The sequence below is a fragment of the Salvelinus alpinus genome, chromosome 1 (assembly GCF_045679555.1).
Source record: "Salvelinus alpinus chromosome 1, SLU_Salpinus.1, whole genome shotgun sequence".
In the NCBI taxonomy this organism is placed as follows: Eukaryota; Metazoa; Chordata; class Actinopteri; order Salmoniformes; family Salmonidae; genus Salvelinus; species Salvelinus alpinus.
In genome coordinates, this window is record NC_092086.1 from 104758875 (window position 1) to 104786809 (window position 27935).

At 42.8% G+C, this 27935-nt stretch overlaps 1 protein-coding gene across 1 annotated transcript in view; it reads right to left on the reverse strand.

Moving 5' to 3' along the window:
* The window catches only part of LOC139558109 (BDNF/NT-3 growth factors receptor-like), a 35116-nt gene extending 8040 nt beyond the window's left edge, over positions 1 to 27076 (reverse strand). Inside the window, exons 1-17 of the mRNA XM_071373460.1 lie at positions 26820 to 27076; positions 23616 to 23690; positions 21844 to 21915; positions 18980 to 19048; positions 18689 to 18849; positions 13070 to 13206; positions 12531 to 12663; positions 11813 to 12127; positions 11405 to 11422; positions 11177 to 11185; positions 10941 to 10975; positions 10728 to 10827; positions 10295 to 10486; positions 9292 to 9422; positions 8835 to 9007; positions 3038 to 3278; positions 1195 to 1353 (exon numbers count right to left, since the gene is read on the reverse strand). Coding sequence (XP_071229561.1) covers positions 1195 to 1353; positions 3038 to 3278; positions 8835 to 9007; positions 9292 to 9422; positions 10295 to 10486; positions 10728 to 10827; positions 10941 to 10975; positions 11177 to 11185; positions 11405 to 11422; positions 11813 to 12127; positions 12531 to 12663; positions 13070 to 13206; positions 18689 to 18849; positions 18980 to 19048; positions 21844 to 21915; positions 23616 to 23690; positions 26820 to 27025 — 2226 coding nt within the window. The 5' untranslated portion in view covers positions 27026 to 27076. The remainder of the gene's footprint in view (positions 1 to 1194; positions 1354 to 3037; positions 3279 to 8834; positions 9008 to 9291; positions 9423 to 10294; positions 10487 to 10727; positions 10828 to 10940; positions 10976 to 11176; positions 11186 to 11404; positions 11423 to 11812; positions 12128 to 12530; positions 12664 to 13069; positions 13207 to 18688; positions 18850 to 18979; positions 19049 to 21843; positions 21916 to 23615; positions 23691 to 26819) is intronic.
* Positions 27077 to 27935: the final 859 nt, after the last annotated feature.

Here is a 27935-nt window from a genome sequence, read left to right on the forward strand (position 1 = left end):
GCCTGATTCACGCAGTCTTCTCTGAACAGTTGATGTTGAGATGTGTCTGTTACTTGAACTCTGTGAAGCATTTATTTGGGTTGCAATTTCAGAGGCTATTAACTAATGAACTTATCCTCTGCAGCAGAGATAACTCTGGGTCTTCCTTTCCTGTGGCGGTCCTCATAAGCCAGTTTCATCATAGCGCTTGGTGGTTTTTGAGACTGCGCTTGAAGAAACGTTCAAAGTTCTTGAAATGTTCCGGATTTACTGACCTTCATGTCTTAAAGTAATGATGGACTGTCATTTCTCTTTGCTTATTTGAGCTGTTCTTGCCATAATATGGACTTGGTCTTCTATCAAATAGGGCTATCTTCTGTATACCACCCCTACCTTGTCACAACACAACTGAATGGCTCAAACGCATTAAGAACTTCCACAAATGAACTTTTAACAAGGCACACCTGTTAATTGAAATACATTCCAGGTGACTACCTAATGAAGATGGTTGAGAGAATGCTAAGAGTGTGCAAAGCTGTCATCAAGGCAAAGGGTGGCTACTTTGAAGAATCTCAAATATAAAATATATTTTGATTTGTTTAACAATTTTTGGGTTACTACATGATTCCATAAATATTATTTTATAGTTTTGATGTCTTCGTTATTATTCTACAATGTAGAACATAGTATAAGACAAACCCAGGAATGAGTAGGTGTGTCCAAACTTTTGACTGGTACTGTATATTCATAATACATTTCAAATCTATGTGGACAATACGAATGTGACCTACTGTAACTAAGATTAGAAAAAGAGACAACAGCAGAGTGATGTATTGGAGATAAATCTCATCATTGGATGTCAGGTGCTATGGTTAGGGACCTGTGTTTTGGGCTATCATGTCACATGACCTCAATTTGAACCTTTATTTTAAGTATTTTCCAAAATTACACCACAAATTAAAGCAATTGTCTGAGGATGGTGCCGGACTATCTGACATAAAAATAAAAGGGGACAGTTTGTTGAAAAAGCTTTAAATAAGAGTTTAAAATCCAGGTCATGTGACATGACTGTCCAAAACACAAGGCCCTAACTATGCTACCAGTGTAGTCAATCTACTTTAGGAAAGGTTTGAGCTTCCGTCTCTGACCTTGTCATCTCAGAACCCAGAACCAAATCCCATTGAGTGCTGCTGTCTGTCATAAGAGACTACTGACCTCATTGTTGGAGAGCTGGTACCAGGGCTGCTTCCCATAGGTGAAGATCTCCCAGAGGACCACGCCCAGACTCCAGACGTCGCTCTCCGTGGTGAACCGCCGGTACATGATGCTCTCAGGAGGCATCCAGCGGATGGGCAGCATGGTGTGACCCCCCACCTGGAAACAGACAAAGGATCCATCAGGAACAATCCAGGTAAACCACAGAGAAGGTCAAATGAAGGAGATGAAGGTTGGAACAAACTGTAGTGAAGAAAAGAAGCTACCCCCCGAAAAGGGGTTAAATGGATAGGTGTTGAGTCACTTTGCTCCACAAGCAGCTGAAAGGACTAAGTCAGTCAGGTCAGTAACCAACCTAAACGATAAGGCCTTTGGTTAACATGACATGTACACAAATGTATATTGTGTGTGAGCCTAGAGTTCTCGTGGAATGCAATGTCATGATGTGATATATTTAAAAAAAAATGTATTTAAACCCAACTTGCACAATTCATTTTTTGCCTGTAATGGTATTAACAATCTTCTGCCATGGCTAATATTGACATCACAATTGTCGGTTTACAATAACTGGCTAATTATTCCATGTGTTGAGCCAAGTGCTGTTCAGCTGCATTCTTGGTCTTCCTATCTGTGTATTAGTGAGTGGGCCTATTCATATGCTGCTATCTGATTGGGGGATGATGGGTCTCAGTTACATTCATCTGTTTTGTATTGATTCTCCCCAGGGAGGGCCAGTCAGCAGCAGAGGGTACTGTTGTCTACATAGACCCTAGGACGGTGGCTGACTGGGAGACAACACATGTTTGGAACTAACAAATCATATTACTGGCTTAAGATTACTATCTGTAATGACTGTAATGACTGACGCCTGTAGCGTTGTCTATACTATTATTTTTTATTATACATTTTTTTGTGTTACTTTTACCCATTTTTCTCCACAATTTCGTGGTATTCAATTGATAGTTACAGTCGTGTCTCATCGCTGCAACTCCAGTACGGACTCAGGAGAGGCGAAGGTCGAGAGCCATGCGTCCTCCGAACCACAACCCAACCAAGCCACACTGCTTCTTGACACAATGCCCACTTAACCCGATAGCCAGCCGCACCAATGTGTCGGAGGAAACACCGTGCACCTTCTGGCCGTGTCAGCATGCACTGCGCCCGGCCCGCCACAGGAGTCGCTAGTGCGCGATGGGACAAGGACAACCCTGCCGGCCAAACACTCCCCTAACCCGGACGACGCTGGGCCAATTGTGCGCCGCCCCATGGCATGGGTCTTCCGGTCGCGACAGATTCTGGACTCGAACCCAGAATCTCTAGTGCCTGTTTATACTATTCTAGTGTAGACTAGATAGTAACAGCTAGCCTGGTCACTCAATCGGTTTGTGCTTTAACTAGCCAATCCCAGTGCAGCATTACAACAACAATAAAGTTGGATAAAGCAGAAACAGATTGGGCTAGCCGCTACGGTAGATTATTTTTTCCTCACATTATGTGAAATGGGTTAGATACTGGAGAGGAGTTTTCATGAAATCTTGGTATTTTAAGAACATGGAAATAGCATGTATATGCAGATTATAGAATTTGCATTTAAATGGCATTACAAATAGATTTTTTTTTAAATTGTTAAAATAACTATTGCTGTAACTGCATGGCTGTTACAAAACAAAACCAGACAAAATTAAAATGATACATTTGAGAGTATTCCTGTCCTGCTTGTATGTATGTATGTATGTATGTATGTATGTATGTATGTATGTATGTATGTATGTATGTATGTATGTATGTATGTATGTATGTATGTATGTATGTATGTATGTATGTATGTATGTATGTGACTCACTCTGTAGTAGTCGGTGCTGTACACGTCCCTGGACATGCCAAAGTCCCCAATCTTGACCAGCAGGTTCTCTCCCACCAGACAGTTGCGTGTGGCCAGGTCTCTGTGGACAAAGTGCTGGGAGGCCAGGTAGACCATGCCTGCAGCGATCTGCTGGGCGATGAGCAGCATCTGGGACTGGGTCAGCTCCACCATCAGGCTGTGCTGCCCATCAGCCATCAGCACCATGTCAGGACCATGGGACCTGCACCACAACACAGGTGGGTCAGACACAATGCAAACTATAGTTACCTACAGCTGACTACAGCGAAGGATAAGTGCAAACTCATACGCTTGCATTGCAATACAGTTTTAATTCAAATACAGTATCACCATCAAACTAACATGCAGTACCAGTCAAAGGTTTAGACACACCTACTCATTCAAGGATATTTCTTTATTTTTACTATTTTCTACATTGTAAAATAACAGTGAAGACATGAAAGTATGAAATAACACATATGGAATCATGTAGTAACCAAAAAAAGTGTTAAAGAAATGGTATACAGAAGATAGCCCTATTTGGGCTTTCAAGAACTTTATTTAAGAAAGTTTATTTAAGTGCAGTCGCAAAAACCATCAAGAGCTATGATGAAATTGGCTCTCATGAGGACCGCCACGGGAAAGAAAGACCCAGAATTACCTCTGCTGCAGAGGACAAGTTAATTACAGTTACTAGCCTCAGAAATGTCAGCCCAAATAAATGCTTCAGAGTTCAAGTAACAAACACATCTCAACATCAACTATTCAGAGGAGACTGCGTGAATCAGGCCTTCATGGTTGTATTGCTGCAAAGAAACTACTACTAAACTGCTACAGAGCTATATCTATCCTACCCTGCCTTTCTAAGGTCTTCGAAAGCCAAGTTAACAAATAGATCACAGACCATTTCGAATCCCACCGTACCTTCTCCGCTATGCAATCTGGTTTCCGAGCTGGTCATGGGTGCACCTCAGGAGACTCTCTCCCCCCCCGGCCATGCAGTATAGAGAGAGGGTTCATAGTAGAACAAAGGAACTTCTACCTCACAGAACTTGAGAACTGAACAATATCCATGTTTTGGAGAATGTGTAAACGATCGGTGGAGAATCCAGCTACGACCGGTCCATTTTGTCTAATGTTTGTGACCTCATGAGAGACAATACAGCCACATTACCATAACTCTGTTTATACAATAGTCTCTGTTATGACATTTGCATCTAATTATTGTATAAAATGAATGAGTAAAGATGAAACTATTTGTGAAATTATGTAATGTGATTTTAAACTGTTTAATGAAAGAGAACCCAATTCCCTTTAAAATTTAACTAAGTCATTGGCCCGCCCCATGAGCACAGACATTGATCTGGCGTCACGGGACAGCCCTCTTCTGCTGTTCCGTTTATAAACCCCACCTGGAGAAGCCTACTTCAGACCAAGCGTACCTCGATTACAGAGAGGGCTAAGGTTTGAGTAGAGACCATGCATTCCTCGGTTGTTGAATTCCTAACCAAACCACGTGGAGCATTGGCTACACTGGTGGAAATGGTTCAACTCTGAGACTATCGATACCGACAGAAGAGCAAATCTTCGATACTAATTACTAGTCTGCAGTTAGAATTTATGTCGACTGAACGCGAAGACCGACAACTGCCGAAACATCTATTCTATAAGAAGATTTCTGAATGGGACTCTGAAGTATCCATTCTAACCACGAAAAGACTCCAGGGACGCAAAGAGAAGTTCAGATAAACTTTCCAACAGAAAGACGGACGATTCCTACAGAGATCATGATGACACACTGAGCGTAAATATATAAATTGATTGCAATTATTCCCGAATAAGTGAGCGTTCATGTGCAAAGGATTAGCATTTCAATTATCAACTGTGTAGTGTCACTTGTCTTTCCCGGCCTTCTCAGTCCATACCCACTTCCCTTATCATTTCCTTGTAACCATATATATTGGTGTTTGTTATGCATCTCTGTGATTTAGTTAGTTAGTAAATAAATGATGAAGACAATTGATGTATGGATGATTCATATTGAAGGCTGGGTTCGTGCAGATAACCAACAACTTACGACCTTTGGAATGAGACTAACGTGAGGTAAAGAATAATTCATTAATTAGAAGACTAATTGATCAGATATTAAAATATCTGAAAAGTTATATTAGGAAAATTATAACTTTGTAATCTGAAGATATTCCTTGGTGCCCCGACTTCCTAGTTAACAGTGTCCAAAGAAGGGCCAGAAGTATACAGAATGGTGTCGTCTGCGTAGAGGTGGGTCAGAGAATCACCAGCAGCAAGAGGGACATCATTGAGGTATACAGAGAAAAGTGTCGGCCCGAGGCTTGAACCCTGTGGAACCCCCATAGAGACTGCAAGAGGCCCGGACAACAGGCCCTCCGATTTGACACACTGAGCTCTGTCTGAGAAGTAGTTGGTGAACCAGGCGAGGCAGTCATTTGAGAAACCAAGGCTGTTGAGTCTGCCAATAAGAATGTGGTGATTGACAAAGTCGAAAGCCTTGGCCAGGACGATGAATACAGCTGCACAGTAATGTCTCTTATTGATGGCGGTTATGATATCGTATATGTCGTGTCTTTGGCATCATTAAAGTGAAGACTGTTATTTTATCAAATCAATTCTCTGTAATTATTATGACGTGGTTAAACTGATCATGTAAATGTAATTAAAACTTATTAAGGCTAGGGGGCAGTATTTTGACGTCCGGATGGAAAGCGTGCCCAAAGTAAACTGCCTGTTATTTAGGCCCAGAAGCTAGGATATGCATATAATTGGTAGATTTAGATAGAAAACACTCTAAAGTTTCTAAAACTGTTAAAATAATGTCTGAGTATAACAGAACTGATTTGGCAGGCAAAACCCCAAGGACAAACCATCCAGGGGTAAAAAAATTGAGGTCATAGAATTTCCCAATGGTTTTCTATGGGAAGACCTATTTATGAGGAACCTGGTTGCAGTTCCTATGGCTTCCACTAGATGTCAACAGTCTTTAGAAATTGTTTGTTGTTTTTCTTTTGAGAAATGAAGAAGTAGGGCTATTCATTCCATGTGTCACTCTGAAGGTCCCTACTATTTTGGTGCGCGTGAACAGGAACGCGCTTCATGTTGTTTTTATCCGGTATTAGAAACAGTTTATTCCATCTTAAATTTTATGGATTATTTACATTTTAGGATACCAGAGGTTGGATTAGGAACGTTGTTTGAAATGTTTGGACCAAGTTTACAGGTAACTTATTAGATACTTTGTAGTCATGTTGGGGGAGTTGGAACCGGTGTATTTCTGAATCAAACGCGCCAAATAAATAGACATTTTGGGGATATAAAGAAAGAATTTATCGAACAAAACGACCATTCATTGTGTCACTGAGACATTTGGGATTGCAAAAAGAAGATCTTCAAAGGTAAGGCATTTATAATATGGCTATTTCTGACTTTTGTGTCGCACCTGCCTGTGTTGAAAAATGATTTTCATGTGTTTGTATGCGGGGCGCTGTCCTCAGATAATAGCATGGTTTGCTTTCGCCGTAAAGCCTTTTTGAAATCTGACACAGCGGCTGGATTAACAAGAAGTTAAGCTTTATTTTGATGTATTACACATATATTTTCGTGAATGTTGAATATTGATATTCCTGTAGTTTGAATTTGGCGCTCTACAATTTCACTGGATGTTGTCAAATCAATCCCGCTAAAGGGATTGGCACGTGAAGGGATCCATAAGAGGTTAACTAACCTCCAGACGAGCTTCAAAGCCATACAACTCTCCTTCCGTGGCCTCCAACTGCTCTTAAATGCAAGTAAAACTAAATGCATGCTCTTCAACCGATCGCTGGCCACACCTGCCCGCCCGTCCAGCATCACTACTCTGGACGGTTCTGACTTAGAATATGTGGACAACTACAAATACCTAGGTGTATGGTTAGACTGTAAACTCTCCTTCCAGACTCACATTAAGCATCTCCAATCCAAAATGAAATCTAGAATCGGCTACCTATTTCGCAAACAAAGCATCCTTCACTCATGCTGCCAAACATACCCTCGTAAAACTGACCATCCTACCGATCCTTGACTTTGGCGATGTAATTTACAAAATAGCCTCCAACACTCTACTCAGCAAATTGGATGCAGTCTATCACAGTGCCATCAGTTTTGTCACCAAAGCGCCATATCTCGTTGGCTGGCCCTCACTTCATATTCATCGCCAAACCCACTGGCTCCAGGTCATCTATAAGTCTCTGCTAGGTAAAGCCCGGCCTTATCTCAGCTCACTGGTCACCATAGCAGCACCCACCTGTAGCACGCGCTCCACCAAGTATATTTCACTGGTCCCCCCAAAGCGAATTCCTCCTTCGGCCGCCTTTCCTTCCAGTTCTCTGCTGCCAATGACTGGAACGAACTGCAAAATCACTGAGGCTGGAGACTCATATCTCCCTCACTAGCTTTAAGCACTAGCTGTCAGAGCAGCTCACAGATCACTGTGCCTGTACATAGCCCATCTGTAAATAGACCATCCAACTACCTCATCCTCATACTGTTATTTATTTATTTTTCTCCTTTGCACCCCAGTATCTCTACTTGCACACTCATCTTCTGCACATCTATCACTTCAGTGTTTAATTGCGATATTGTAATTATTTCGCCACTATGGCCTATTTATTGCCTTACCTCCCTTATGCTACCTCATTTGCACACACTGTATATATACTATTTTTCTATTGTATTATTGACTGTACGTTTGTTTATTCCATGTGTAACTCTGTGTTGTTGTTTGTGTTGTACTGCTTTGCTTTATCTTGGCCAGGTCGCAGTTGTAAATGAGAACTTGTTCTCAACAAGCCTACCTGGTTAAATAAAGGTGAAAAATAAAAATAAAATAAAGGACACCAATAATAAGAAGAGACTTGCTTGGGCCAAGAAACACAAGCATTGGACATTAGACCGTTGGAAATCTGTCCTTTGGTCTGATGATTCCAAATTTGAGATTTTTGGTTCCAACCGCCGTGACTTTGTGAGATGCAGAGTATGTGAACGGATGATCTCCGCATGTGTAGTTCCCACCGTGAAGCATGGAGGAGGATGTGTGATGGTGCTTTGCTGGTGACGCTGTCAATTATTTATTTAGAATTCAATACACATTTAACCAGCATGGCTACCACAACATTCTCCAGCGATATGCCATCCCATTTGGTTTGCTCTTAGTGGGACTATCATTTGTTTTTCAACAGAACAATGACCCAACACAACTCCAGGCTGTGTAAGGGCTATTTGACCAAGAAGGTGAGTGATGGAGTGCTGCATCAGATGACCTGGCCTCCACAATCACCCAACCTCTACCCAATTGAGATGGTTTGGGATGAGTTGGACCGCAGAGTGAAGGAAAAGCAGCCAACAAGTGCTCAGCATATGTAGGAAAAGCATTCCAGGTGGAGATGGTTGAGAGAATGCCAAGAGTGTGCAAAACTGTCATCAAGCCAAAGGGTGGCTACTTTGAAAAATCTCAAATATATTTTGATTTGTTTAACTCTTTTTTTGGTTACTACCTGATTCCGTATGTGTTATTTAATAGTTTTGATGTCTTCACCATTATTCTACAATGTAGAATATAGTCCAAATAAAGAAAAACCCTTGAATGAGTAGGTGTGTCCAAACTTTTGACTGGTACACTTTGTGCCAAAATTCCACGTCTTATTTCTTTCTATTCAATACAGACACAGGAAGAATGGACAAAGGTAGACATCGGGACACAGGACGGTACCTGAGGAAGTTGTTGAGGTCGCCGTGCTTCATGTACTCGAACACCATGATGAGCGGGTCGCTGTCCACACATACGCCGTAGAAGGTGACGATGTGCTCGTGCTGCAGGTTGGTCAGTAGCTCCGCCTCCCGGTGGAAGTCAGCACGGCCGCTCTCGCTGGCCTCTTTCAACGTCTGAGGAGGACAGGGATGTGCGTGCATGGGTACGCATGCACACATAATTATCATAATTGATTGCTGGGATTGTTGATTTTTTCAAAGTCTCCTTCCTACAAAGCTCAATTAAATCCAAAGAGATATTAGTTTGTGGTGCTATTATCCAAAACAATGCACAATGAAAAGCACAAACACAATTTTTTATATCAAAGCCAAAACAAAAGACCCATTGTTCCATTATTTGACCTTTGTAAAGTGTATGTTGATAGTTTGAAATAACTGCGTGGAGGGCCGTACTTTACCTTGACAGCCACCAGGATCTTGTCCTGATCTGGGGTCAGGTTGTAGCACTCAGCCAGGAACACCTTCCCAAAGGCCCCCTCTCCCAGCTCACGCTTCAGCACAATGTTGTGTCTCTTGATGTGCTGGACAACTGGGATGTAAAGAGAGACACAGAATGATGTTTTGTCACATACACCGGATAGGTGCAGTGAAATGTTTTGTTTTACAGGGTAAGCCATAGTATTTCGGCGCCCCTGGAGCAAATAAGGGTTAAGTGCCTTGCTCAAGAGCACATTTTAATATTTTTCTTCTTGTCGGCTCGGTTACTGGCCCAATGCTCTAGGCTACCTGCCGCCCAAGGCCCATTACTAAAGGTGAACTGACCAGGAAAACCTCTGGGCCCTAGTTATAATTAGTCAGGTCAAGAGGTCAGGAAAACCTCCTGGCCCTACTCATTACATACACTGAAGCTATAGCAACAGCCCTAGTCTACTGCTGTATAGAGGATATCCACAGACGAAAATAGAATGATGTACTGTTCGCTTGTCAGACCAGTTTGGGAGCCATTATGGTAGGCGTTATGGTAGTCATTAACAGAACTGCATTTCTCACAGGGCAACAAGTGCAAAAGTCAGATGTGTTTGTCTGGGTTTACCAAAGCTATCTATGGTCAGAATGTCTGTCCAGTGATAGCAGGGGAGGCTCATAATAATGGCTGGAATGGAGTCAATGGAATGGTATCACATGTGGTTGATGGCATTCCATTGACTCCATTCCAGCCATTGTTATGAGCCGTCCTCCCCTCAGCAGCCTCCACTGAGTGACAGCCTCTCTACCGTACAGTCTGATACTACAGCATTAACTGCAGGTCACACGGCAAGAGGTCAACCAAAGTCATCGCCATGGTAACATCAGACAGGAAGTGGATGGAGAAGACAGTCCAGTCGCAGTGTCCCTGTCATGGATTTATCAGAAAAAGACGAGGTTACGCCACCAGCAGACCTTGGCGCCACGGTAACTCACATGTGTCCGATTTCAGCATGCTGCCAGATTGGCGGAAATACTGCGGGTTCTCGATGACAGGGATCTTTGTCATTCCAATGATCACCGCATCGTGGCTCATCTCCGAGGACGACGGGGTGTTGTTGCCGTTGGAGACGTGATGAAGAGGACTGGCGGAGTCATCGTCGTTACTGATGACCGAGGAGGAGGAGCCTGAGGAGGAGGCGGAGGAGCCCAGTGGGAGGAAATATAATTATGACTGGAGTGAGAGGTCTTTTCATGTTTGACTTCTGTATGTTGTTATGTGGCAAAACTTAAGCTGGAATGTGGTGGGACTAAATATACTGTAGAAATGTGCACAATGTTCATTATCATTTAAAATGGGAATCCAACGGAGTCCTGCAAGTCTTAATACAGGTCTGGAAAACGACTGAGATTAAAGAGAAAAGCGTACCCTTCATCCCAAACTTAGAGTTTCTTCCGTATTTCAGAATGATCACCATCAGAACACATACAATGAATGCCACGCCAGCGATTCCCACCACTACGTACACCTGGGAAAACACCATTCCACAACATAAAACACCTGCCAATATCAGTGCACTACATTATAGTACTGTATATAAATAACCATGCATGACAAATGATGGTGTGTATGTTAACTTACTGCAACACTGTCGTCTATTGGGGGTAGTGGTGAGTCTGAGAGAAAAAGACAAGTCATATTTAATACAGAATGAAAACAGCAGTAAGCATACAAACATTTACATTGAAGTACATAATCTAATCTAATTTCCTCTCAAACGCTGAAAATACTGTCTGGTTGGGATATGTACAGTATTAAAGATGTGTTAGCTATGTCATGTAATGTTGACCACAGGATTTCAAAGTTCAAGCACTTACCAGTGGTGTCTAAGGACCAGCATGGTGACGATATCCCACAGCACAGGACGAGCAGTGGACAGAGGACATTGAAATGATGACAAGGTAGGAATCGTCAATCTGTCATTATCCCTAAACTCTTAAACTTAATGTCATGTCAAGAGAAAAACGCATACATACATGTCTCTGTAACAGCACATTTTAGAATGATAATTCTTAGCAAAATTGCAACGTCTTAAAAATACTTACAAGGGTAATATGGCTGTTCTGAAAAAAGTGAAAAGGGGAGTTGACGTGTTATTCATACACATCCATTACATATTCTATGCTATACAGAAAACAGTATATTCTCAGAAAAAAAGAGTGTCATGCAGAACCATTTGTCCCCGTAGGAGACTTCAGTTCATATAGAACCATTTTGGTTCCACATAGAATATCAGGTTCCAAATAAAACCCTTGAAAGGATGCTATTTGTAACCAAAAAGGGTTTTATCTGACCTGAAAGGGTTCTATCTGGAAATGTTTTTCAGGTCCTACGGGGACAGATCGTTCTACATAGCACTCTTTTCTTCTGAGAGTGTATAAAACAGCTTATATATCGATTATATAACATCTTATACAGAATTGCAGTAACTATAAATGAAACAGGAGTGAGACCTGAGGGATAGTCGCCCTCGTCTGGCGGGAGCAGGAAGTGGGCGTCAATTACTTTCTGGTCCTCCCCAAACTCGTTCCTGGCCACCAGTGTATACTGCCCGTTGTGGATGTGAGTCGGGTTGGCAAGCTGCAGGCAGCCGTGGTGAACGCTTCCAAGGCTCTTGTGTATCTCAGTCTTGATATACTCTTGTTCGTGGAGCTCCTGGTCCTGGTGGTACCACTGCAGCTTGGGCTTGGGGTTCCCGGTCACACTGAAAGGGATACACCAGTGGTGGAGTCTCAATGGCTCCAGCAGCTCCAGGATAGTGGGGCAAACTGACAGAGACAACAGGAACAGGAAAGGAAGAATAGTCACAGGATACTGGGAGTGGGTGCTAGACACGAGAAAGGAGGTATGGTAAGGCATTGAGGGCAACCAGGAGCTGAACAGGAGGAGAAGAGTATGGCAAGGTGACAGGAAGACATGTCAATCAGATTGTTGAGGGATAGTGGACAGTACTAAAGGAGAAGTGAGAAACATTATTTTCAGTAAGGACACAGAGTCACCAGAGGAAGTCTTTCAGAATGTAGACCACAAATATAAGGATGCTATAGATCCAGGAATAAACACTGTAGAATCATCCGTGAAAATGACATTTTACATTTTGCAACCACAGTGCCAGAATAAAATGTAAATAAAAAAGAGACATGTACTCAACACAACAGAACACGTCCTTACAGAGGATGTTGAGTTGGAGGTAAGCCTCAGTTTGGCCAACTACGTTCTCCACATTGCAAGTGATCACTCTGCCGTTGTCCGAAGGCGAGAGACCTGACAGTGTCAGATTGCTTTCCAGCCCCAAGACATTGACCTGTAAATACATTTATCATTATTAGCACAAGAATTAGTGGTATTATTAATAGTTACATATAATACATGGTAGATACAGTTAATAACATATCATTGTGATCATAGTGAAAAATCTGGAGTTAAAATCTTAAATGCTGTAAGTTCTAAAACACCTTATAAAAGTATGGAATAATGCACTGTTATTATTATAATACAATTAGATATTGCTTTTCATAATATATGTATTGAAATGTAAAAACTTGTGACAAGTTTCATGTAAAATAAGGAATAAAATGTAGTGTTATGTGGTTCAGTTACATATAAAGCCAGGAGTTATTCCATGCTAACATGGCCTCATCATCCTAGCTCTAGTAATAGTCAGAGGCTAGTGCCTTCATAATATACTAAAACAAACAACATCATCTCACCTCATGGCTGGTGAAGAGGGTGTCCAAATTCCACGAGATCTCAGGGGCAGGAGACCCTGTTGCACTGCACACTGCTGTGACATCACTTCCTTCCGTCTTTGTGACGATAGAGGGACTGACCTCCACTGCGGGAGCCTCTGTGAGACAAACGTAAACAGAACTTTTAACAACGTTGTTTTACTGTACAAATCAAATTTTATTAGTCACATGCCCGAATACAACAGGTGTACAACAGTGAAATGCTTACTTACAAGCCCCTAACCAATGCAGTTTTAAAAAATACAGATAAGAATAAGAAATAAAAGTAACAAGTAATTAAATTAAATTAAAGGGAGAGGTGGGCCGACAGTGGTTGAGCAGCCACAAGCACCTGTTGCTGAGGAACAAGTTATCCGTGTTGAGGGCACGGAGTTGCAACTTGTATTAGAGGGAAATGTTATGCAGCAGAAAAATATTGTTGTAGAAGGTAAGGATGGATCTGAAGAGCCAGTTCCTCAGACTGGTGAGGAGATACCCACTATGAGTAATGGGGTACAGGAGGGGGTTCATGTGGAGCTAGGGTCCCAGGTAGTGGAGGAGATGCCCACTATGAGTAATGGGGTACAGGAGGGGGTTCATGTGGAGCTAGGGTCCCAGGTAGTGGAGGAGATGCCCACTACGAGTAATGGGGTACAGGAGGAGGTTCATGTGGAGCTAGGGTCCCAGGTAGTGGAGGAGATGCCCACTACGAGTAATGGGGTACAGGAGGGGGTTCATGTGGAGCTAGGGTCCCAGGTAGTGGAGGAGATACCCACTATGAGTAATGGGGTACAGGAGGGGGTTCATGTGGAGCTAGGGTCCCAGGTAGTGGAGGAGATGCCCACTATGAGTAATGGGGTACAGGAGGGGGTTCATGTGGAGCTAGGGTCCCAGGTAGTGGAGGAGATGCCCACTACGAGTAATGGGGTACAGGAGGGGGTTCATGTGGAGCTAGGCTCCCAGGTAGTGGAGGAGATGCCCACTACGAGTAATGGGGTACAGGAGGGGGTTCATGTGGAGCTAGGGTCCCAGGTAGTGGAGGAGATGCCCACTACGAGTAATGGGGTACAGGAGGGGGTTCATGTGGAGCTAGGCTCCCAGGTAGTGGAGGAGATGCCCACTACGAGTAATGGGGTTCAGGTGGGGCTAGTCTCCCAGGTAGTGAAGGAAATGCCTGGTACGAGTGATGGGGTGCAAGTGGGGAGTGTTGAAAGGGATGTGGTAGAGGGGAGTCAGTGGTCTGTGGCCTCAGCTGAGGAGGATCAGGAGAAGGATATGGATATTTCTTTTGATATGATAGCAGCTGGTGAGGACTCAATTTACGATCTAGAGGAGGTAAATGGGTTTCTGGATCAGACTTTTGGGAAATCTGTCAAATTGGCAGATTATTTTGATGCTGATAAGTTTGTGAGGTCAGCTGTGATGTTACAGAAGACAGTGGGGTTAGACCAGTTGAGTGAGAAGAAGCGGTTTCGCTTGAGGAAATTTGTTACTGCTGTTGCAGCAGTAAAAGGTGGTGGGAAACGTGGTCAGGTTAATAAGAGAAAGTTTAAATAATGATGATGATCATGCTTCATATGGTGTCTTTTTTCTCTTTGGTTTCTCTGTGGTATCTTCTGCTTTTCTTTTCTCTTTTCTATATGGGGTACTAAGGGTAGGTTCTCTCAATATTAATGGAGGAAGGGACAGGAATAAGAGGGCTTTGGTATTAGAAGTAATAAAACAGAAAAGGCTTAATGTAGTTTTCCTACAGGAGACACATAGTGATGAGGAAATGAGGTTGACTGGGGTATCTGGTGGGAGGAGCAGCATATACTCAGTCATGGTACTAATTTCAGTGCTGGGGTGGCAATCTTGTTTTCCTCGGGCTTAGGGGTGACTGTGGTATCTACAACAGAGATTGTTAAGGGTCGGGTTTTATTGGTCAATGTGGATGTTATGTTTTTATTTATTTAAATTTTTTATGTTTATGCTCCTAATGAGGGTACAGAGCGTATTGTTGTGTTTGATCAAATAAAGGAAACCTGAAGACAGTGTGACCAAGAGGGGTGTGTGGTTTTAGAGGGGGACTGGAACTGTACAGTGGATTTTACTGTTGATCGCACCGCTGAAGGACCTCACCTGCGGTCAGCCACTTGCCTGTCTGGTCTATTAACTGAGTTTAAGCTTTCTGATGTGTGGAGAGTAAGGAATGCAAAAGTTAGGCAGTACACATGGCTAAAAGTTAATGAAGGTGGTGTCAGTGCAGCAAGGTTAGACAGGTTGTATGTATCTGAGCAATACTGTAGTAGGGTTGGAAGGTGTGACATTACTCCTGTGGGTTTCTCTGATCATCATATCATATTGTTACTGTTGATATTCACTTGTCCTGTCCACGAAGGTCATCACCTTATTGGTATTTTAATGTTAAATTGTTACATGATGTCATGTTTTGTGAAAGGTTTTTGTTGTTTTGGGAAAAATGGAGGGTTACAAAAGAGAATTTTGAGTCCTTGAGACAATGGTGGGAGGTTGGGAAGGCCCAAATACGATTATTTTGTCAACAGTATACTGCTCTGTCTCAAATTGAAGTTAAAGTGACTATCAAGGCCCTTGAACAGGACATAAAATCTATTGAATTGAAGCTGCTCACTCAGAACGACCCTGGCCTAGTCATGAACTTACAGAACAAGAGAGATGAACTGAGGTCGTTTCTGCATGAAAGAGTGAAGGGTGCCTTGATTAGGTCTCGTTTCGCTTCCCTCAAGGATATGGATGCTCCTAGCGCTTAAAAAAAAAACCTAGGACAGTCGACATTGCAACGTAAACAGATGGTCTGCCTTCGTCTCCCTGATGGGAAGGTGACCACAGATGACAGTGAAATGCGTCAACATGCCGTGGATTTCTACTCTGCCCTCTATAAGGCGGAGGATTGTGACTCTCTGTGTACTGAACAGTTGTTACACGGTCTTCCTCAATTGGGACCTGAGCAGAGAGTCGCATTGGACCCTGACATTACACTGCAAGAGCTGTCAACAGCAGTTATGCAGCTCTCAACAGGCCGAGCCCCTGGCATTGATGGTTTACCATCTGAGTTTTATAAGCACTTTTAGGGGTCTATTGGGGAGGATTTTTATGAAGTGGTGTGTGAATCTTTTCATGAGGGTTCTCTTCCTGTATCCTGTCAACGTGCGGTGCTTTTACTGTTTCCAAAAAAGGGGGATTTGGAGACCTGTTGCTTTGCTGTGTGCAGAATACAAAATTGTTTCTAAATGTCTCTCAAACAGGTTGAAAGAGTATCTGCGATTGTTGGTCCACAAGGACCAGTCCTACTGTGTACCTGATCGCTCTATTGTTGACAACTTGTTTCTAATAAGAGATGTTTTAGACATTTGTAAACTGTCTGATGTAAATGTGGGTTTACTTTCTTTGGATCAGGAGAAGGGTTTTGATCGTGTGGACCACCAGTACTTGTTTAAAACAATGAAAGCCTTTGGGTTTGGGGATGTTTTTTTGTCTTGGATGAATTTACTGTATGCTGGGCCTCGTGTATGGTGAAGGTGGGGGGTGGTTTGAGTTGCCCCATCCCTGTCCAAAGGGGCATCAGGCAGGGATGCCCAATTTCAGGGCAGTTATATAGTCAAACCAATGCTTTGTTTTTTAAGAGTGAAGCTTACTGGTTTCTCTGTACCAGGTGTAATGAAGGGTCCCACGATAGCACTGTCTGCGTATGCAGATGACCTGACAGTTTTTATTACAGGGGGTGAAGATGTTAAGGTTCTCTCAAACGTTTTAAAGGTGTATGAGGGGGCCTCCTCAGCTAGAGTCAATTGGGGAAAGAGTGAAGCGCTGTGGGCAGGTCAGCTTCAGATGGGGTCCACTCCACGGTTACCAGGGGTGCTTCAGTGGGGCAGAGATGGGATGAAGACTTTGGGGTGTTTTCTAGGCTCTGATGTCTTTCAGAAAAAGAACTGGGAGGGTGTAGTGGAGAAAGTGTGTGCCAGACTGTCAAGATGGAAATGGGTGCTGCCCCAGCTGTCTTATAGGGGAAGGGTACTGGTAGCTAATAATCTTGCTGCCTCTACCCTGTGGCACAGACTAATGATTTTGCAGCCACCAAAGGGTCTGATACAAGAGCTTCAGAGGACCCTTGTCAATTTATTCTGGTCTGGACAACACTCTATTAAAGCTGCAGCCCTGTACCTGCCACTGCACGAGGGGGGCAAGGCCTGGTGGACATTTCCTCTAGGATCATGGCTTTCCGGCTTCAAGCAGCCCAGAGACTGTTGTACAGTGACGGTTATAGCTGGGTCGACACAGCCTACACATTGATGAGGAGAGTGGGCTGTTTGGGCTTAGACAAGCACCTGTTCCTCTTAAAGCTGGAGGGGTGTGAGTTGCCTGGCCTGACTCCATTTTATGAGTCTGTTATGCAGGCTTGGAGAGGTCTTGTGAATTCCCTTAAGGCCTGCACGCCACCAGGGATGTGGCTTTTTGAAGAGCCTCTTTTTTACAACACTGCCATCCAGTCCCGTGCTCTGGGTTCAGCCAGCCTACGTTCATGCCTGTTAGGCGTGGGGTGTACCAAGCTGGGTCATCTGATGCGGAGCAGGAGCAGATCGTTGGAGGAGCTGGGAGAAAGAGCAGGGATCCGATCATCTCGCCTACTGAGGAAGGTCATCGCTGAGGTCTGTGACTCCTTGCCAGTGCTTCATCGTCAGTATGTGACTGACACTTCCAATTCTGATCGGTGGAAGGAGGGTCTGGATTATATGTTCCCTGCACTGATTGTTAGTGCTGCAGTGGGGACATTCAAGGAGGTGGGAAAGAAGGCCATGTACAGAATATGTGTAAAGGTGTCCCATGCCTCTTCCCTGGAAGAGGTAAAATCGACGAGGTGGGTGGGTGTGTTTGGTCCAGGTGCCTCCCCAAAAGGCTGTTGGCTGTCTTTATATGAACTGCCTATTGATAAGAGGACAGCTGACCTCCAATGGAGGATAATACATGGAGCCATAGCCACCAACATGCATCTGGTACACCTGGATCCTACTGTTGGGGAAGGGTGTCCATTCTGTGCTGAGTCTGAAACTCTGGCACATCTGTTTTTACAGTGTCCCAGGTTGGTCGGGATGATTGACCTGATCACTAATTGGTTCTCAGCGTTGGGAGAGGTTCTCTCTTCCCAACTGTATATATTTGGGCCAAAGTACAGGTTTTGTCAAAAGGGTGTAGTTGTGTTGCTTAATTTTGTGTTAGGGGCAGCAAAATTAGCAATATGGAAGACCCGAAAGAATAGTATTTGGGAACAGGGGTCTGTGGATGTGGTGGGAATGCTGGAGGGAATGTTGGCAGCGAGACTAAGGGTTAAGTTTGCCTATTATAAACTTGTCAACAATATTGATCTGTTTATGAGTATATGGGGTATTCAGAGGCTGTTGTGTTTAGTTACTGTGGAGGAGGAATTGGAGTTGTGTTTTTAATCGATGTATAACTATGGTTTTGTATGAGTATTTATTGTGTGGTGGGCTCCCAGACCCAATAAATATTATTTAAAACTCTCTCTCTCTCTCTCTCTCACTCTCACTCTCTCTCTCTCTCGCGCTCTCTCTCGCTCTCTCTCACCACAATCAGGGAAGATTAATCTGGTGATGGCCCTCCTCACTCCAAGGTCATCTATGCATTTCAGTTCTTGACTCTCTGAACTGTCAATGTCCTCTTGCAACCTCAGTTTGATCCACATGTTCTCACATACACACTCCAGAGGGTTACCAGACAGGAGAGGACTAGAGGGGGAAAAAACTGAGCATTAACACACACACACACAGTACGCTCAAATACTTCCTATCACATATTTATTGGCATTTTATCTATAACATAAGTCCCATAACATAGTAAATAGAGATAGGTACTTACAAAGATGTCATGTTTAAGTTTATGAATGTCCTCCAGGACAGTGTTGACAAGTTATTGTCTCTCAGATTCCTACAAGTCAAAGTAATACATCATAAAGGTTACAATGAAGCAACTCATGTAGGACAGACATAAATAATACAATCAATGTATATAACCAGTGTGTCGTTACAACAAAACAGTATGTGATGTTGGAACGCTTGCTCTATTTGCTCTATCACCTTTCAAATGTTGCACCTTGTACAGTTTAACTATGCATTGAAAAAAGTACGGTTTCGATAGATGACTCCAGCCATTATCTTTGCAGTGTGCGGACAGGACTACTTCCTCTCTTACGCCTCTCCTACTGATTAGAATCATTCCCTTGTGTGGCAGTAACATAGATTTAGGAATTAGAATACTAGAATGGGCTTGAACCTTCTTATGATGGGATAAAGGTCAGCCATTTTGGTCAGGGAGTTGGTCAACCGTGGTTTGCCAGTGATTTGATAAGATATTGTGTAAGGGGTTGTAACCAAAACTATTTTCCAATCGTTTCGTTCTGAACAGAACCATTCTTTTTTTGTTCCATTCCACTGTTCCAGGGGGGTGGGGGGCTTTAAGTGCTGGGCATCTTGGTATGACATGCATTATCTGAATTTAGGGCCACAGTATTATACCTACGAAGGAGTGACTTCTTTAGAGGAACATTGAATGTCTTTGAACCTCTGAGAGTTGGACCAGTGCTAGCTAGCTCGCGAACATGCTTGTGTGTGCAGAGCGGCACCAGAATTAAAAACAAGTCTTACCTTTTTGTAGTTAATAAATCCAATGTGAAATGTAAATACTATAGTATACGTAACTAGCACTGAAAAGGTTTATCCATTCTTCTCCAATTAAAAATCCCTCTCTAATTTCTTAATCACGCTTGTAACGTCATCAGTAGGCTACAGTAGCCTATACTTCAGAGGGAGAGGGGCACGTTGCCTACACACACACATATAGGCAAAGATTTACAGCTGGCAGGCAGACACTGGAATAAGTTTGTGTGACGGAGTGAGTGCTTCGGCATAGGTGCCTTGTTGCATTATTTGTTGGACTGAAAAAAAAAATGCCCGGAACATAAAATAAAGTTATTAACTGGTTCCCATGCTTTTCATATGACGGTTCTGTTCCGGAACAGTATAGAGCACTTTCGTTCCCTTTTCTGATTCTGTTCCTTCCTTTATTTTCAGGTTTTTGCTTCTGTTCCCTGAACCAGTTCCAACCTCTGTGTAAAATAATGAATTTGAAGAATTTATCCACACTGTAGCTAGCTAGCCAGATAGTTTTAGAGGAATTAAAAAATATACATATATTTAACCAGGCAAGTCAGTTAAAAACAAATTCTTATTTACAATGACGGCCTACCCCGGTCAAACCCGGAAAACGCTGGGCAAATTGTGTGCCGCTGTCACGTTCGTCTTCCTCCTCGTCTGAGGAGGAGTAGTTGGAAGGATCGGAGGACCAAAATGCAGCGTGGTATGTGTTCATCATGAATTTAATAAACAGAGAACACTGAACAAACTATACAAAACAATAAACGAACAACGACCGTGAAGCTATATAAGAAATGTGCTGACACAAGCAACTAACATAGACAATCACCCACAATCCACAATGACAAAACAGGCTACCTAAATATGGTTCCCAATCAGAGACAACGACCAACACCTGCCTCTGATTGAGAACCATATCAGGCCAAACACAGAAACAGACAAACTAGACATACAACATAGAATGCCCACTCAGATCACACCCTGACCAAACAAAACATAGAAACATACAAAGCAAACTATGGTCAGGGCGTGACAGCCGCCCTATGGGACTCCCAATCACGGCCTGATGTGATACAGCCTGGATTCGAACCAAGGACTGTAGTGATGCCTCTTACACTGAGATGCAGTGCCTTAGACCGCTGCACCACTCGGGAGCCCAATGACTCCATACATTTGAAAGAATTAACTGCCAATACGCCAACATTCCAATCAAACAATGCAGTCAATCCACAGTCATACACGGGCTGAAATCAGTTGATGGTAGGATTTAGACAAGTTGTAAATGCAACAAGTACTGATATTGCATCATATAATAGCACTCAGCTTTCCAAGAAAACAAAAATGTAGACATTTATGGTCTGTTTACATATTTTTTTAGAGGCTATCTATACAGAAAATTGGTATATAACCCATATAAACTGCATTTATAATTAAATCCTTAAATAATTAAATTAAATTTATAATTAAACACTTTTAGGTTGACAATAATTATATTACACCATTTCTTATAATATCATTATTATTATTTTCCTTTCCTGCATAAGTAAAATCAGGATTATGCCTCTACTGCCATTCATTCCAAATAGACTGGTTTGGATTTCTTCCTGACAAATATGGCTGCCATTTTCACCCTATTCTGGAACTCTTTTGGTTTTATGACATAGCTCCTCTAGTAATTTAATAGGATCTCTATTGGCAGTGATCACACTGCTCAATTAAACACAATGTTCCTCACTGTTTGCTGAGCGTGTCGTCCTGTTACCCAGCCATGAGCCTTACCATGCCCTGGTCCCAGATCATTATGTGCTTGAGCCAACTCCTTCGACTATACATCATCATGCCAATCCATGCAGATTTGGACCAGAATTACCACACAACTAGAAGTCATGACTTCAGTGTGAGGTAAAGAGTAAAAATCTACTTCCCTATAATATGAACTTGGCTTAATTGTTTTTGACTGGCTTGTGGCCCCTAGATTTGCTCTTTGAGAGTACATTAACTAAATCTGTGAGGAGAAGGATGAGAAGAAAAACACCAAACAGAGGATCAATCAAAGACTACAGTACTTACAGATATTGAAGTCCTGTATTGTTTAAAAAGGCTTCTGATGAGATAGAAGTCAGTCCCGTATTTGTCACAGTTCTGGTTCAGAGGGGGAGATTTAGAAAGAGAGAACTTTTTTAAAGTCACAGTTACATATTAACAAAGTTCAGCATAACCTACTCTACAGTCGTGGCCAAAAGTTTTGAGAATGACACAAATATTAATTTTCAAAGTCTGCTGCCTCCATTTGTATGATGGCAATTTGCATATACTCCAGAATGTTATGAAGAGTGATCAGATGAATTGCAATTAATTGCAAAGTCCCTCTTTGCCATGCAAATGAACTGAATCCCCCAAAAACATTTCCACTGCATTTCAGCCCTGCCACAAAAGGACCAGCTGACATCATGTCAGTGATTCTCTCGTTAACACAGGCGTGAGTGTTGACGGGGACAAGGCTGGAGATCACTCTGTCATGCTGATTGAATTCGAATAACAGACTGGAAGCTTCAAAGGGAGTGTGGTGCTTGGAATCATTGTTCTTCCTCTGTCAGCCATGGTTACCTGCAAGGAAACACGTGACGTCATCATTGCTTTGCACAAAAAGGGCTTCACGGGCAAGGATATTGTAAGATTGCACCTAAATCAACCATTTATCGGATCATCAAGAACTTCAAGGAGAGCGGTTCAATTGTTGTGAAGAAGGCTTCAGGGCGCCCAAGAAAGTCCAGCAAGTGCCAGGACCGTCTCCTAAAGTTGATTCAGCTGTGGGATCGGGGCACCACCAGTACAGAGCTTGCTCAGGAATGGCAGCAGGCAGGTGTGAGTGCATCTGCACGCACAGTGAGGCGAAGACTTTTGGAGGATGGCCTGGTGTCAAGAAGGGCAGCAAAGAAGCCACTTCTCTCCAGGAAAAACATCAGGGACAGACTGATATTCTGCAAAAGGTACAGGTATTGGACTGCTGAGAACTGGGGTAAAGTCATTTCCTCTGATGAATCCCCTTTCCGATTGTTTGGGGCATCAGGAAAAAAGCTTGTCCGGAGAAGACAAGGTGAGCGCTACCATCAGTCCTGTGTCATGCCAACAGTAAAGCATCCTGAGACCATTCATGTGTGGGGTTGCTTCTCAGCCAAGGGGGTGGGCTCACTCACAATTTTGCATAAGAACACAGCCATGAATAAAGAATGGTACCAACACATCCTTCGAGAGCAACTTCTCCCAACCATGGTGACGAACAATGCCTTTTCCAGCATGATGGAGCACCTTGCCATCAGGCAAAAGTGATAACTAAGTGGCTCGGGGAACAAAACATCGATATTTTGGGTCCATGGCCAGGAAACTCCCCAGACCTTAATCCCATTGAGAACTTGTGGTCAATCCTCAAGACGCAGGTGGACAAACAAAAACCCACAAATTCTGACAAACTCCAAGCATTGATTATGCAAGAATGGGCTGCCATCAGTCAGGATGTGGCCCAGAAGTTAATTGACAGCATGCCAGGGCAGATTGCAGAGTTCTTGAAAAAGAAGGGTCAACACTGCAATACTGACTCTTTGCATCAACTTAATGTAATTGTCAATAAAAGCCTTTGACACTCATGAAATGCTTGTAATTATACTTCAGTATTGCATAGTAAAATCTGACAAAAATATCTAAAGACACTGAAGCAGCAAACTTTGTGGAAATTAATATTTGTGTCATTCTCAAAACTTTTGGCCACGACTGTATACATATTCCATAACATGCTACAATAGTCTGGGTAATGACCTTAACATTTGAGTAGTACTAATACTTACAGATTTCTGAGATTCGAGTAGTACTTCAAGCTGTTATCATTGATGTCAAATAGTCGATTTTGATTTGCAATGTATCTGTAAAATTTAAATACAACATTTACAAATTATTATTATTACAAATAAAGTACATTCACATGTTCTTGTCCCTAAATTAGTATTTTAAATAGCACTCCCTTTCAAAATTATTCATAAAAAAACACACTGACATTCTTGTATGGTCCACAATGTATCGTAAACCAACGTGTTGGTCAATAGACCTTCACCAAGGTTTAAAAAGTACTTCTCAAGCCATGTTTAGGCATTTAGTGTCTGATGATATACAGGGACAATAGATGGATAGTATTTTCAAACATATGGAAATATCTGAGTATTTGGCCATCATGCCCATGTTGGGCAGCTTTATAGGATTCTGAACTGTTTTGATAGTGGTAGAAACTGGTGTCTCTTCAGACACTCCCCCAAATACTTTATCTACTGACTAGAACATCTAAGATGATAGATACATCTTTATGCTAGAGTACACAACTCCTGGATGGGTGATGGTGGTTTAGAATTGACTAAATGTTAAATATTCAATATTTAATGGAAATGCCTTGTATGCCAAGGTGACATGCCAGTAGACCATCATCAATGAAGGTTTACCTGATTAAAGTAAGGAAGGTGGACAAGGTCTCGGACAAGACACAGTTAAATACAACACCAGCCCGTCTAGATGTTTGGCACCTGCACGCTGGTGCTGATAGTTTGCTCACCATCTGGATTTGTTTAGGAGCCATGTACGTGACAGGCACACTAATCTACAGTACTCTACACTAGGCTACATCTTACTCTGAGAATGATCTGAGCATGAATATACATGTATTGTTTAGACATACTGTACTGAAATATGGTAAATCTACATGCTGCAATAACAAGCCTGATACAATTCACTATCACCAACAACTTTCAGTGGTAAGGCCTATAGACTCTCTTCTCAACACAGACCTCACCCCGTGCACCTCTGGCAATTCAAAAATGGTGGCCTAAGCCTAATAAATGGCAAGCAAACTGTCTTATACACATACCACTGTGACCTTGAGCTACATACACTGCCATCGGAAAGTATTCAGACCCCTTGACATTTTTCCTCGTCAATCTACACACAACACCCCATAATGAAAACGCAAAAACAGGTTTTTATAAATGTTTCCTAATTTATCAAAAATAAAAAAAACTGACATATCACAATTACTTAAGTATTCAGACCATTTACTCTGTACTTTGTTGAAGCACTGTTGCCAGCAATTACAGCCTTGAGTCTTCTTGGGTATGACGCTACAAGCATGGCACACCTGTATTTGGGGAGTTTCTCCCATTCTTCTCTGCAGATCCTCTCAAGCTGTGTCAGGTTGGATGGGGAGTCTTGCTGCACAGCTATTTTCAGGGCTCTCCAGAGATGTTCGATCGGGTTCAATGCCGGTCTATGGCTGGGCCACTCTAGGACATTCAGAGACTTGTCCCGAAGCCCGTCCTGCGTTGTCTTGGCTGTGTGCATTGGGTCGTTGTCCTGTTGGAAGGGGAATCTTTGCCCCAGTTGGAGGTCCTGAGCACTCTGGAGCAGGCCTCTCTGTACTTTGCTCCGTTCATCTTTGCTTCGATCCTGACTAATCTCCCAGTTCCTGCCCCTGAAAAACATCCCACAGCATGATGCTGCCACCATCATGCTTCACGTAGGGATGGTGCTAGGTTTCCTCCAGACATGACGCTTGGCATTCAGGCCAAAGAGTTCAATCTTGGTTTCATAAGAGCTGAGAATCTTGTTTCTCATGGTCTGAGAGTCTTTAGGTGCCTTTTGGCAAACTGTATGCAGGCTGTCATGTGCCTTTTACTGATGAGTGGCTTCTGTCTGGCCACTACCATAAAGGCCTGATTGGTGGAGTGCTGCAGAGATGGTTGACCTTCTGGAAGGTTCTCCCATCTCCACAGAGGAACTCTAGAGCTCTGTCAGAGTGACCATTGGGTTCTTGGTCACCTCCCTGTTTGGCCAGACAGCCAGCTCTAGGAAGAGTCTTGGTGGTTCCAAATTTCTTCCATTTGAGAATGATGAGGCCACTGTTCTTGGGGACCTTCAATGCTGCAGACATTGTTAGGTACCCTTCCCCAGATCTGTGCCTCGACACAATCCTGTCTCAGCGCTCTGTGGACAATTCCTTCGACCTCATGGCTTGGTTTTTTGCTCTGACATGCACTGTCAAATGTGGGACCTTATATAGACAGGTGTGTGCCTTTCCAAATCACGTCCAATCAATTGCATTTACTACAGGTGGACTCCAATCAAGTTTCATAGCAAAGGGTCGGAATACTTAAGGTATTTCTTTCTATTTTCATTTTTAATAAATGTGTAAACATTTCTAAAAACCTGTTTTTTCTTTGTCATTATGAGGTATTGTGTGTAGATTGCTGAGGAAAAACATGTATTTAATTAATTTTCAAATAAGGCTGTAACGTAACAAAATGTGGAAAAAGTCAAGGGGTCTGAATACTTTCTGAAGGCACTGTACCTGTTTGATATTGGCTAGAACCACTCCATAGTCCATTGCTACGTTGGGTATTTTGTTGGGGAGACATAGATTCGAGTCCATAATATTATCTGACATTTTTCCGTCGTGTTTTTTTCGTGCTTCCCACAGTCCCTGTATTTTGGGGCCACGGCAGACATCGTGCCATAATATAATTTCCACTATCACTGCATGGGCCTGGTTTCTAGAGGAAGATGCCTTAATACTATCACTGCATGGCCCTGATTTCTAGAGGAAAATACCCGAATTCAAATATTCCAAACAGCGCGCACCCACACCACCCGACACGCAAGCTCACACACACAGTCACACACACTCAGTCACAAGCACAAAACTCTCCTTAGCATGATAATTATCCCACACTATTATCTTTGCTTGTTGTTGCTTGTTGTCTCCATACAAAACTGAGAAACATGAGTTTAACAGCCTGCATTGTAGTCTATGGCATAGTAGACACCACTTTTTGTATGTATTTGTTTTAGCAATCTGACATTTGTGTGCTTAAAAACATGAACCTTTATTCCAACTTGTAAGTCGCTCTGGATAAGAGCGTCTGCTAAATGACTTAAATGTAAATGTATACAATTGTGCTGTTGGTTGTAGGCTTTACTATGTCTACAATGGTGTAGCCATTCATTTTACTTACATATCGGTGATGTTGATGTCCATTTCCATGTCATCTAACGTAAGGATAGGGAAATCCTCGATCCCTGGGTCAGGATCGATACAAACAAGCCTTGAGATGCTGCAAGTGCAGGATGCAGGGCAAGCAGAGCTAAACCTCCACAACCCCATCAACACGATAAAGATTCCCGAGCGAGCCATTCCATATCCCCCTACGTTGGAGCCCATCGCAGGTCCAACGATATCCCACAGTACGGTAGGCTATTGATCAAATCTGGATATTATGAATCCCCCGCCCCCCACCCCCCACCCCCACCCCTATAGCCAAATTAATCAGTTTGGCACCACGAATGAGACTACAGTTGATCACGAATGCGCAATCCCTGTCTCCGCAGAATTGGTATCACACTACTGCATATCGATGCCGTGAAGCAAGGTGTCAAGTGCTCGGTCCTGGTGCTGCCTCTCTCGTCTCTTTCTTAGGGGCAGAACGACTGTCTCTGCATGGTCAAACGTTGTGCTCCAGATGTTTTGAGGAGCAAACCGTTGTCGTGGTGATTCTTCTTCATATGTAGTACTGATGGAGATCGAAATAAGAGAGACAGCACCGTGGAGTCAGAATGCGTGGCGATGTAGCGACACAGCCTGTTCTCATAGACTAGACGTAACATAGTGAACGTAAATCCGGGACTCTCGAATAAATATGATGTTATGTTTTGTGTGGTTAAATAAGACATTTACTTAAAACGAAAGGAGGGTAGTTGGTTGGGGTGGCTGGGTGGTCATATAATGCAAACGTCTAGCAACCCAAAGGATACGCCTTCGAATCTCATCATGAACAACTGAATATTTTTTAGCAATATTGCAACTACTTACTACTTGTTTGCTACTTTGCAACTACTTAGCATGTTAGTTAATCCTTCCCATAACCGTAACCCTTTAACCTTACTCCTAACCCGAACCTTAAGCTAACCCTACCCCCTAGCCTAGCTAACATTAGCCACAACAAATTGAAATTCACAACATAACATACGTATTGCAAATTCGTAACATATCAGACGAATTTCAATTCGTAACATACCATACGATTTTTAATTCTTAACCTATACGAAATGGATGGTGGACATCCACAAATGAA